This window comes from Phalacrocorax aristotelis, chromosome 13 (genome assembly GCF_949628215.1).
Source record: "Phalacrocorax aristotelis chromosome 13, bGulAri2.1, whole genome shotgun sequence".
NCBI lineage: Eukaryota > Metazoa > Chordata > Aves > Suliformes > Phalacrocoracidae > Phalacrocorax > Phalacrocorax aristotelis.
Genome location: NC_134288.1, coordinates 18,015,475 through 18,028,731, shown reverse-complemented (window position 1 = coordinate 18,028,731; position 13,257 = coordinate 18,015,475). Strand labels below are relative to the sequence as shown.

Here is a 13,257-nt window from a genome sequence, read left to right as displayed (position 1 = left end):
CACCAAAGATTAACTTGGTAGATAAAGAGGGAACTAGAAATATTTGAAGCCTGAAAACCTGTTAGGGTACTTTTGTTATGGAAAGAAAAAATCCTTTTAAAATGTGAAAAGAAAAAGCAAACGGAAAAAAATAGAAGAAAAAGTCCAATGGTCCACGGACCAATTCTTGAATCCTTCCTCTTTTCAAAGTTCTGAGGTTTGAACATTATGAACAGTTGACTGTTTGAATCGGGTAATGCAATACCTGTTCCTCTGGCTTAACGTTACAATATTTCCCACACCGCAGGATTGCTTCACATTATTCTGAGAGGCAGTGTCATTTTCCCTGCAGTGCTAGGTCTTCTTTACTGAGGTGAAGGACACTCCTACTTCCTTTAATTATATGTTTTGTTTTAAATTAATGTCCTTTATTCTGGGGATGAATCACGAGCTTGTAGACAGGTAAATGTGGGAGTAAGAGAGTGAAAATGTAAGTTTGATTCCCAAGGTGGGTGTCTTTAATTAAAACGGACATCAAGATCCAGCCTTCCTTCCCAAACTCGCCCCGCGATTCCGAGCCCGTCCGGGCTCCCGTCCGCGCGCACGTATCCCGCTCTCCCCCCGCATCCCGGTACACGCCGCCCCTCCGCTTTCGGCGCACGGTCCCGCCGCTCGCGTGCCCCGGCCCTCGCACCGGGTCGCGCAACGCAAATACGCCGCGACCAACTCTAAGGCCGCCACCCCCGTGTGAGGCGGTGGGGAGGGGAGCGCCGCGCCCGGCCGCAGCCCCCCGCGCCCGGCCCTGCCCGCGCTGCGGCGCGGGGGGCTGCGGGGCCGCCGCTTCGCCCCCGCCCCGGCAAAACGGCTCGGGCAGAGCCCTCCTGCCGCCGTGCCCCCCGCGCCGGGGTCTGCGCCCACCCGCCCGCCGCGCAGCCCCCGCCGGCCCGGCACACGCGCGTCCCCGCGGGGCTCAGCGCTGCCGGCCCGGCCCGGCCCTGCGGGACCCCCCTCCCCCCGCGGCGGGGGCACCGCACGGCCGCGCCCGCCCCGGTGCCTCCCCCGGTGCCTCCTCCGGGGCCGGGGCCGGGGCCGGGGCCGGGGCCGGGGCCGCCGGGCCGGGCCGAGCGTGCAGCGTGGCGGGCGGCCAGGCGGTGACGCGCCTGTTGCTATGGAGCCACCGCCCCTATAAATAACTGGGGAGAGGAACTTTCCTAAGTCAGAGGCTTGAGGACGCGGGCCCCGCAACCAGATGGTCGGGACGAGAGGCGCCAGCTCCCGCCGCAGCAGCCGGAGCGGTGCAGCCCCGCCGCGCCGCAGGGACTGATCCGGCCCCGGCCCCGGCCCGACCCCGGCCCGGCCCCGGCCCAGCCCCAGCCCCGGCCCGGGCGGGCAGCGCAGCGCCGCGCAGCGCAGCCGGGGCCGTGCCCGGCGCCAGGGACTGAGGCAGGGTCCGCAGCCCCCGACCCCCGCGACCCTCTGCCGGGGCTCCCCCCCCCCGCCTCCTCTTCTCCTCCCCGCATCCCCCTTTGCTTTCATGCAACGCCTGGTGGCCTGGGACGCAGCATGCCTCCCCCTCCAGCCGCCCGCCTTTAAATCCATGGAAGTGGCTAATTTCTATTACGAGGCGGACTGTCTGGCTGCTCTCAACAAGCTGCACCCGCGGGCGGCCGGGGGCCGCTCCATGACCGAGCTCACCGTAGGGGACCACGAGAGAGCCATCGACTTCAGCCCCTACCTGGACCCGCTGGCATCGCAGCCGCCGGCGCAGCCGCCGCCTCCCGCAGCAGCAGCAGCAGCAGGGGGCAACTTTGAGCCTCCCTGCGGCAGCGGCGGCGGCCAAGATTTCCTTTCCGATCTCTTCGCCGAGGACTATAAAGGCAGCGGCGGGAGCAAGAAGCCCGACTACACCTACATCAGCCTCGCCCGGCACGGCCACCCCTGCGCCAGCCAGAGCCACAAGCCGGGGGGGCTGCCGGGCTGCTTCCCGCCCCAGATCGTGGAGACCAAAGTGGAGCCGGTCTTCGAGACCCTGGACTCTTGCAAAGGGCCCCGTAAGGAAGAGGGGGGAGCCGGGCCGGGACCGGGGGGGCATGTCCTCGCCCTACGGCAGCACCGTGCGCTCCTACCTGGGTTACCAGTCGGTGCCGAGCGGCAGCAGCGGGAACCTGTCCACCTCGTCCTCCTCCAGCCCCCCCGGCACCCCCAACCCCTCCGAGCCCTCCAAGTCGGCCGCCGCCGGCGGGGGCTACTCCGCCCCCGCGGCGGGCAAGAACAAGCCCAAGAAGTGCGTGGACAAGCACAGCGACGAGTACAAGCTCCGCCGGGAGAGGAACAACATCGCGGTGCGCAAGAGCCGCGACAAAGCCAAGATGCGCAACCTGGAGACGCAGCACAAAGTGTTGGAACTGACGGCCGAGAACGAGCGGCTGCAGAAGAAGGTGGAGCAGCTCTCCCGGGAGCTGAGCACCCTCAGGAACTTGTTCAAACAGCTGCCCGAGCCCCTGCTCGCCTCCTCGCCTCGCTGCTGACCCCCGGCCGGCTCTGCGCCCCCCGGGCCGGGGCGCGGCGGGAGCCCGGGCCGCCGCTCGCTCGGGCGGTTCTGGTTCACTATTGTTTTGGTTGGTTTTTTGTTTTTTTTTTTTTGTGTTTTTTTTTTTTGTGGTTTGTTTTGTTTTGTTTTCGGTCTTTATTTACATGCCGGCGGAGGTCCCGCGGGGCCGCCGGGGCCGGGGGCTGCCCGCCGTGGGGCGCGGTGGGGCGCGGTGGGGCGCCGGCCCCGGGCGGGCTCCGCAGGCTGCTGGGCGCTGGGGTTATTTAAAAGAACGAGAGGAGAGCGAGGGCAAAGTGATGCAATCTTTTAAGCATGGCTGGGAATGCTGTGTACATGATGCAATCTCGTGTAACTGTCAGTCATGAATTGAGTAATCTGTTAAAGATGTTCTACAGGTTTTTTTATTATAAATATTATTCTATTTCTATATGAAAATACATATGTATATTTTGGGATCCAGGCATTCTTGCTACATTTGAAGCATCAATGAACAATTTTAATAAACTTTAGGTTAAAAAAAGTAGCTTGTTTTATTTTGAAGGCACGTTTAAAGGTAGCTTAAACGCAGGGTTGAAACTGCAGCTGAATCTGGCTCAGTGATGTGATCAGGCGTCAGGATTTTTGTTGGGTCTTTTGACTTTCGCTGTGATTCAGAGAAAGGAAAAAAAAACCCAAAATCCCAAGAGAAACCCAGCAAAGAGCAGAGCTGGAAGCTTTAGCCGGTTCTTATTGCCTCATTTTATTTCGTCTATCTGCTCACTTTAGCTGCTGTTTGGGGGGGAGGTGTTTGTGTTGGGGGGGGGTTTCTTGCACTTCTCGCTGGCCTGGATGGGTAGAGCGAGATGTGCCATCCGAACCAGGGCCAATCTGTGGCAAAGTAACACCAAGTCCGAAGTGGGAGGGAGGAAGAAAAAGTAAGGGAGGAAGCTTGGAAGTTTGGGTTTTTTATATACAGAGTTTCTATTCTCTAAGTTATGATTCAGCATTTCTTATGTTTGCAGTTTACAGGAATAAACATGAGAAAGTAGCATTTCTGTTGGATGTCGGTAATTTCGGTCATTGCTCAGGAAGCTCTCACGAAACCCGGCCAGGTGAGAGGCGTACGAACAACTCACTTGTCTTTTCTCTTGAGACACTTTTCTAAAAACTGTAGATAGTTTCTCTGCGGAGAGGTGTTAGCTTCTGTGTGCGTGCGTGTTTGTGGGGGCAAGCGATGGATGCGGGGCGGCAGAGGAGGACAGGGGCGCTTGTCGCAACCATAGCTTTGTTTTAAAGGGGACTAAGGCTCTGCCTGCCGACGGCACAAGCCAGCCTTGCCCTGGCTCCTGGGTGCTGTTACTTCTCCCCTTCCTGCTGCTGTGACGAGGTCTGTAAGAAGTTAACAGTCTCAGGCTGGGTATGTGGAGGGAGTTGGGCAAATGATCAGGTCTTACTCAGCATTTTCCGTTTTCCTGTTAGGCCAAATTTAAGCACTAAGTTTTTAGATCCAGATTCCCAGCACCCCAGAAAAGAAACCCCTGCTTCTTCTGCCCACGCTCTGTTTGACAGCTGAACACAGAGGGATTTTTCAGTATAAAGACAGTGGACTTGAATTTGCTGCGATACATTCCAATACAAACAGCAGTGGATTGCAGAACGACAAATCTTGAATTTGTGGCCTATTACTAGTGTTTCTTTAAGCGAAGCGTGTTTTCTCCTGAAAGAACCATCCTGCTTTTTTTGACACTTAAGATCACAGCCTCCTGCGGGTGAATCTCCCAGAGCTCCTACTGAAATCGGTTACGCGTTCCCACTCCCCCAGTGCCTCCAGAGCTCCCGCCAGGAGCTGTGTAGTAGTAAGCAGTGGAGTGTTAGTCCTGATACAGATTTCTCCTGTTTGCTTTTTAATTTGTACGGTGCAGTTAAGTTGTTTTTATGAGACCCTAAGAATAGCTTTTCTTGGGTGAGCTAGCTCCTGCACCAGCATGACTCAAGTTCTTGCAGGCAAGATAGACGTTAGATCTTGTCTTGACTGTCCCTCGTGACGATGATTACTCCAGCCTCCTGTGGCTGTTTATTCTACTATTCTTCTAGTTACGAAACTTATCCACATCGTTAGATCCTATTTTCTTGTTGTGCTGTAGGCCATGTAATGTTACCCGAACTCTCGAGCAGTGCTCCCGATCAGAATCGAGTGCTGCTGAGGGCGGAACTGCTGGAGCACTGAAGACATCCTCAGATACTTTCCTTTCTCTCTTTCTCTCTTTCTTCATGACAAAGCTTCCAACAAAAGTTCAGTTTGTAGGGGCTGGAAGGCAGGGTAGATTGAAAGATAAGATGTACTAAAGGTATTTATATTTGTTTAAATAATAGTCCAGTTTTGGAGATAGAGCTCTATCAGGCATGAGTGAGCTAATCCCCATCCTTAAACTTTGCCTGCCTCAGTTCAGGAGAGCCAGGGCGCTGTTGCTGCAGTTTAAAGAATGATGTTTAAATGACTGCTGTATTCCAATTAGGATTACAGATCTTGTGTTCAGGAGGAAACGTGCAGCAATGAGTTTTTGTCAGGTGCCATTACAGGCAGGAAAATTGAGGACATGAATGCACCAATTTTACGCTAGTCTCAGAAGGAATCCGTGAAGGAGTCGGAAAAGGAATTCTCGAATCCTTCATTATTAATCTTGTATTACCCACATAACTTACATTTTAGGAGCTTTGTAGCGCTGTTAAATGCACAGAGGTCACAAATTACCCGGCTTTATAAACAACATGAAAAAGTCCCTGTGATTAAAGCATTTCCTAGAAAAAACAGTCTGGAAAGAAATAGTTTGGAAATTGATCTGAGAAAACACCAAGCACTAAAGTAGACAAAAGATTCCAAATACCTTTTCTAATCACAGTGGGGGAATTGGAAAATCCCTGTCCAAACAGTGGCTCAGCTCCAAATATTGATACAGCTTGCCACTACAAATAAGATTCTGTTGACTGGAAGCAGTACTTGGTACCTCTCGGTTATCTTCTGATGGGGTCTCCTGAGCTTCCTTGCCTGAAGCGACTCAGCACAGGTTGTGGTAAGACTTTGCTGGCTCTGTGCGGGCACACCATGCGGGGAAGCTAAGGCACTTCGGCACTGACTCCACTAGTCTCGTTTGAATTTCATGGAAGTTTATTAACAGCATTTTGTTTGGGCTTTTTTTCTCCCCCTCCCCCTTCAAATTACTTACTACATTGATTGATTCATGCAGGTCTTTACTACTGAAATAACAGTTTCCTCCTGTGTAGAAATAAGTCTGTAAGATCAAATGCCTAGCACTGACATCCCCTTTCCAAAGCATCTAGCACTGTTTTATCATTTTCTAGGGGTTTGAATTCAGTTGTGCTTAGTTCTGCAAAAGGAATCATATGTATCATTTTAAAACAAAATCCTTAAAAATACAACTCTAATTTTTGTTAGCAGTTCTATTAACAGAAATTATTACTCTCTGCTGATCTGCCCAGAGCACATATAACGCCGAGCAGCTCTGACACTGTTGCTCTCACGCTTTTCCCACTGCCTACCATTAGTGACTCTTGAGGATGCAGGAAAATTTACACTTGTTTCTATACAAATCGTTTCTCCTCTATTAAATAAAGTTGCCCAAACTGCACACATGCAGCCAAGGGTTATTGGGCGGGAGACGTGATCCCATTTGATAACAGTATGTTTTTTCCTTATTGAAGTTCTGCAACAGCCTTCAGATATTGAAATTACAACCTGAGAAAAGCTTTGTGCGCAATGTTTACTGTTACAGTTTCATTGCTAGAACGACTGTCATTGATGTGGATGTGTATAAAAATACCAAGTTTCTCTCATACTAGCTAGCTTTCGAGCAATGTTTCATTAGCTGTGACCAGAATAAAAGTCAATGCAACCCAGTATCTGCTTTAATAAAGACAACAAATGTATATGAGGCCAAATTACACATCTTCTTTTGTTCTTTATAGCGATATCGCTTAAGTTACAATGAGCATTGCCTTGCGTTTGCCTGCCATTCATACCGACCCCGAGCGAGCCTGAAGCACCACCGAACTGGAATGGCAGGGTTCTGTGTTCACGTTGTACTGGATATAGATGATGATACACTGGACGGGGGGTAATGATGAGTTTGGTTCTTTTTGATATCAATTGCTAATGCAAAAAAAAAAAAATTACTACTCTCCTGAATGTTGGCCTTTTTTATGTTTTAGTCTAAGCAAATGCTCAACCGTCGGGATTTTAGGGCAAACCTCATATACTGATGTGAAGTGTGAAGAAAAATCTAAACCTATGCATGTATGTTGAAAGGGTCCTAATACATTAATCAGTAAATCCAAACAAAACTAGGAATACAGTTAACTACTCCCAAGGAAACAATTCCATTCAAATTCTGATCACCTTTTTTTAATCAATAAAAACCCTGTGGCCAAAAGTGCACCTTAAGTATGTGAGGCAATTAGTTCTCTTTTGAGAGGTACTCGCTGAGCAGACAAATGAAATCATTAAAAGAATGAAGTTCTGCTTAACTCCCTGTGGGGACCCAAAACATAGTCTGAGAGTTTAATCTTTGCAGCATAAAGCTAAACTTTGGTAGAAGCTCTACACTTGGATAATAGCCTGAGGTTTTCTGAGGTTCCTGATTATTTCACGTGAACGGTGGCTGTTTTGCCCCAGCCTGGGTAGATGAGCAGCACAATCTATGGTGAGTGTGCAAACACCTAAAAAGATTAGACAGAGCCTTGGGCTGACATCAGGATCATGTGAAATTTATGGTGCGGTGTTAGGCTGATGCAAAACCACGTGGAAGTCCAAGAGTTTCTCTTTGAGGTGATCCTGGAAGCGGCAGCGAGGCCGCCAGGAGCACCAACCCCGGGGACTGAGGCCAGCACACCCGTCCCCGGGAGCCGCAGTCAGGCGGGGCTCTCAAGTACAGCATAGCTGCCATTCTGATTTGGTCAGTTTGACCCATTGGCAACCAAAACGCCTTTCGTGATCATTTCCCCACCTGCTAAAGTGTTTGGGTGTTTTGTCTTGAATAAAAGGCTTTCCTCCCCTCCTATAGATGTTAGGTGCTTAGGTCTGCCTGGATGTGAAAAAAAGCAGGGCTGGAATTCAAAACGAGGATAAATGGGTTGAGAGTTGCTGAAGCTGAGTTGCATTTCCAACATTTAGTTCCAAACCTTCTGACTGGTTGCCACAATTTCACAGAGCAGCACCAAATTTAACCCTAATTTGTTTTTATTTTTTCACAAATTTATTTATTTACTACTAAAATTATAATAAATTCCAAAAATATTTTCTAGCTAATTAAAAGCTAAGGGAGACCTTGATCTACATCCAGTTTTCCCCTTGCCCGGTCCTAGCCGCTCTTGCCTCTGGGATCCTTGTATCACACATCACAGCTATGAAAGCACTTTTTCAGACTTGAGGGTCTGAAACAGAAAACAGAGGTTTTCGTTAGGTCTCATAATTCCATACAATTTGCAGAATAAATCCTCTAAGAACTCACACGTTCCCTCCGTAAGGCACACTGTGGAAGTGCTGGCTGGGTCAGCAGGCCTGGTTTCGATGAGCTCGAACGCAGACACCTCTGCTCACCATGCCAGTCATTTCTGAGAGGGGCTACGAGATGCCGTGGCCCCTCTCCCCATACAAACCAAGGGCAACGGCCTGTTTGTTTTCTATAACTACCTTGGGTTTGCTAGGATATTGCAACAGCACTTCGTTAAGCCTGTGGTAAGCAGCTCACTGATGTCGCCTAGAAATTACAGTAATGGGAATCACAGTCTCCTTCAAACAATGCAAAAATCCCTCTAACGCCGCATCTGCTGCATTCCCCTCCTCCGTTAGCTCACCTGGGATCTGGGCCCGCAGACGTTTTGTGATATAATTTCTATAAGCAAGGAGAGGAGCTTTGGTTTTAGAGATGAATGTCATGGTGACACGATGGGAAAATATTTCTGTGCAACATGATGAAACAATTACTTGGCTGAAGTAATTCAGGAAGGGAATCACAAGAACAAGAGAAAGTGCCTGGAGCCGGTTTGAGAAGCAGAAGGAGAGCAGCGGTGGCTCCTAGCAGAAACATTGTTTTGCTAATTTCCCCAGCCTCTGCCATCTAGACAATAACTCGGGGGTGGATGTTTCTGACAGTGATTTGCCACACTTCTCTGAGCCTAGGTGTCTTATTCGAAACAGTAAAATACAGATTCTGTCTCAATTATTGATATTGACGTACAAAAGGCCAGAAAATGAACCCTGAATGTCACTTATGAAGATACTTGAGCGTGGCTAACATTTAAATGTACGAGGAGCAGAATAAAATCTCTGGGATAACTTGGCACAATGAGACGAGATTACAAAAAAGGGAGTAATTATCAAGGAGCTCGGTTGCTTAAAGGAATGCAAGCTGGACCATAGCCACTTACGCTTAACTTCAGCACACAAGCCAGCTTTTGTGCCAGCTCCGTGAAGAAAGATAACTTCCGAGCGGGACTGCTTTCGGCTTTGAGTTGCTGATGACCACCCAGGGTGGCAGAAAATATTTTTGTGGTTAGAGCTAAGGATAGTGCTGATCGCGGGGATGAGCCCCCAGATCCGAAGGAGCAGAAGAGAAGGCGGACGGCCTCTACGTATGGCTTCAGCTATCGGGCGCTCAATATCCTCAACCACTTTCAAAGCAAATTACATAGCTGCAGAGTTAATGAGTGCAGAACACTGACAGGAATTAAGATGCAAGGGATAAATACTGAGCTTTGAAACAAAAGAGACAGTTTCTCGTCCTGGCTCTTTCACCAGTTTATCATATATCTTTAGATTATCAGATAGCCCCTAAATGTAATAGAAGCTGTATGCATATATGTACATCTCTAGTTGTAAGTGCAGTTGCCATAGCTGCAGGTGTATTTGCCTATTATATATTTAGATCCTGATCTTACATATGTGCTTCATTTTATACGTGTAGCTGTAGTGATTTCAGTGGAACTATCATTACTTGCATGAGTAATGATAAATGCATAGATCTGTATTTACATGGGTGTATTTACATGGATCTGTATAAACATGGATCTGAAATCACAGTGTCTCTGGGAACATTTTTGGTGCCTTGCTCAGTTTTACAGCACATGCCCTAGCAAATTTTGAGCACTTCCATTTCACGCGTTCTCAAATTCGAGGGAGCTACCCGTGCGCATGGGCTGATCTGGCTGTCTCTCCCTGTACAAAGGGAGGTGACCGTGGCTTCAGCATTTTTGCATTTCCCAGAAAAAAACCCAAAACCACAAAACCAAAACAAAACACAGAACATCTGACAAGTGGGATACAGCCTGTGCTCTAACAGCTATCATTGGGTCCCAGGTCAACAAAGTTCTCGAGTGTATGTTATACCTGAGCAGAAGCAGAACAACGCTGAACACAAGCTTTAAAGTTTTGGATGTGCCCAGTGCTCTGCAGAACCTCATCCTTCCAGAGCCTCAGCTGCAGCTGCCTGGCCTCTGGCTTATACTGCTGTGATGCAGCTGTGGCACAGGCGTGAGTCCTGCGAAAGAAAGTATGATAGAAAATCTGGATGTCCAGAAGGATGGTGAATGAGATGCGCTCAGGGAGGCCAAAAGGAATCCTGATTTCCTCCTATTGTACTGAAGGAGCCCATCCAGCTTGTATGCTGGCCAGGTCTGGCAAGGCACTGATTCGAAGCCTGGTGTTGGTACCTGGCTGCTGATCAAAGGATTCTTAAGCAATAACCCACTCCGCATCAGCAAGAGCTGCTGCCAAGAACCACGGACTTCCATGGGCTGGAAGACAACTGATAAAGCAGATGCTGAGAAAAGCAATGATGCCTGTGTTGGGCAATCTGAGTGCTACTAATGGCTACTGGAAAATGTTATTTTTATTTTAGTTCTGCAATTGCATAAGCCTGATTCACTAAAGGCTCACAGTGACATGGTGTTTGTACAGGGCTTGCTTTTTTTTTTTTAAATGCAAAGCATTTTACTTAGATGAACACTTTTCCCTGCTCCCACTTTGCAAGGAGAAACCACCACTCCTTGGTAGTTCTTCCTCTGTCAGTAACAAATATGGGTTGATTGTGCCTTTCTCCAGAATTAGGTCCCGTGGGTTTTGGCTAGTGAGGGATGGGGCACTCGGAATAGGTGGGAATGATGCAATCAAACCTCTTGTATTACAGCACTGTGCCTGCTCGTAGGGGATACAGTTCGTGAGCAAGGCTGACAGATTGGAGAGGGTTTGGCAAAAAGGACAAGAAGGCAGATCTCCATGTGGTGAAGAGGCCTTGAAAGAGGGAAGTGATACCAAACAGTGCATGGTTCTGGGAAGGCTATTGCAAGCTGTGGCAGTGATGGGAACTGTTTCCAACAGACAGGCCAGGGGCAATGAACTATTTTCCCACTGACCTCACAGTAACATGAAGTGAAAATTCCACTCCAGTGTTTTCTGCCGAGTCTTTAAAGGCAAAACCTTAGCAAATGCCTCCTGCTTTTGCATTCATTCACTAGCAGGTGCTCTTCTGCACGAGCCCTGCAAGAGCTTTATTACCAGAGGTACACTACCTATTAAACAGCCATAAGCTTAACCTGGTATTTACTGGAGGACTGTGCCTTTTTATTGCGCAGAGGGAGGGAACTCCCTTCTCAGCCCTCCAGGTGGTCCCTTCAGGGCAGGGTTGAGGCACATTGGTGAGAAGGGGTGGGGTTGGGTGGGAGAGGCTTTCATTGCTGCCCTACCTGTTCTGGGCATAAATTGAAATGATCAGTCTCTAAATCCTGCCAATTAGGCACGCTTTATTGGCACTAGAGTCACTTCACTATGATAGGTAAAACTGAAATGTTTCTCGTTTTTTTTTAAAAAAGAGGCAAAATCCTGCTTTTACAAATCTAACTCCCAGAGCAGGGGGCAGCAGTGCGCTCTGTAGGGTACCTGACCCAGACAGGCAGGAGCAGGGCAGTGTTCTGCACCACGGAATGGCTCACAGCCAAATACCTTAAGATGCTTGTCCCCCCCTTCCAGCAGTGGCTGCCCATGAGGGACCCCCAGAGCAGGGCCGGGGGATGCAGCCCACAGTCCCCTGCAGCACCCCCTCCTCTGCAGTAACTCCACTTTAACGTTCAAGGCAACATTAGATGTGGAGAAGAAAATGGTGCTAATCCTTTCCTAGGCTCCACCTGCCAACAAAGGTCCACCTACCCGGGAGAGAAAAATGAGATGCTTTTTACAAGACTATGAAGCTGCTAATGAAGGTAGCACCTGTGCGCTCGAGTTAGTACCTTCCTAATCTTCTGATCAACAGGTTCCTGTAATGAAGAGGGCAATATGGACCTCTCGGGTCTATTACTTCTTGGTTTCTGCAGACTGAGGCAGACATTGTTCTGTTTTTCGCACACTGCTCCCACTCTGAGGCTTATCTTGGTTACTGTAAAGCCTAGAAATGATAGGGTTGGTTTCCTTTCTCAGAGAAAAGTTGTCCTGGCAGCATGTGCTTCTGCCTGTGAAAATACAGGTATGCGGTGCTGCCATGCTGCCATGCTGCCACGAAGCGTGAGGCTTCATCCTCATCTGCACTCAAAGAAGAAGAGGGCGAGGACCATCTCCCAACAGCCCCGTATTCCTTTCTCATGAACCAGCCTCACCACTTAAACATTTAGCCTCTGCTGGTCCAAAATAAGCATTTCTGATATCGGCACTTCAGACCTTTGCGACCCTCACTGGCTTCAAAACAGGCTTTATTCTGAGAAGAGTTTGTCCCTGGCACTTGGGTATGTGGAAGATTTTTTAGGAAGCGAAGAGGACAAACGGGAAAACTAATTATCCATGTCAAAAACATTTCATAGTGCGTAAAAGGACTCACGCTCGCCTGTGAGGAATGCTGCCTTTTACTGTCTTACGTCCTGGGAGCTCTGAGCGACAGCCTCCTGCATCCACAGCCTGTCCAGGTCCGCAGTTGTTTATAACCAAGTCACTCTTGTGTACAAATCTAGGGCAGAGACCCCCACTCATTACAGCTCCACATCACAAGCGCAGCAGCAGGTTCGTCCCCCACTACCTACCACCTTGTCTTGAGGGGAGAAGGGAGGTGACTGCGACCTCCAAATAAACACCTCCCTCAGCTAAGCTGGGCTCTCTTCCAGCCTCCCCCCAAGGATTAAACATTAGCTAGGGATGTCAGGAGGGCTTTGGCCACTCTCCGCAGCCGAGTAAGCCGGTGGGGCCTGGCACGGTGCAGGAGGGTGCTAAATGTTAAGCCCAAATGGTCGCTTCTCAGCCTCTGCTGCAGAGACTCTGCTCTGCGTTAATTAGGTACAAGTGACGACCTAGTGATTCCGGAGTAAGGACAGCAAAGTCCTGTGCCTGGCATTGCTGCAAACTTGTTTCAGGATCTTGGGCAAGTTACTTCACCTTGCTTTGCCTCAGTTCTTTTATCTGCAGAAAGAGACTTCCTGGTTTTGGGAGAACAGAGGAGGCTGTCTCAGGTATTATTTGTTTAAAAAACTGTGAAATATGAGATAAGAGACCTTGACAATACCACGTATTATTTAAAGTTTGTATTAAAAGCTAAAAATATGAATTAATTCAGCAGGGAAAGTTTTCTGGTGAAAATGACTGGAAGCACAATTGTCCCTCGCTCCGAACGCTTTCCAGGCAGTAACATGACCACATAGAGTTTGGCTCATTACATATGTAAAATAGGCAGACGCTATTAGAAGTAATTTTTTTCACC

General features: G+C 49.2%; 2 protein-coding genes across 2 annotated transcripts in view; one reads left to right on the top strand and one right to left on the bottom strand.

The window, feature by feature from the left end:
• Nucleotides 1–13,257, bottom strand: part of PEDS1 (plasmanylethanolamine desaturase 1) — a 198,899-nt gene that overhangs the window by 29,551 nt on the left and 156,091 nt on the right. The gene's annotated exons all lie outside the window — the stretch shown is intronic.
• On the top strand, nucleotides 1,181–3,557 carry CEBPB (CCAAT enhancer binding protein beta). The gene is given in 2 exon segments (XM_075109033.1): nucleotides 1,181–2,047; nucleotides 2,049–3,557. Coding segments are annotated over 2 exon segments (993 nt in total). The 5' UTR covers nucleotides 1,181–1,513; the 3' UTR covers nucleotides 2,508–3,557.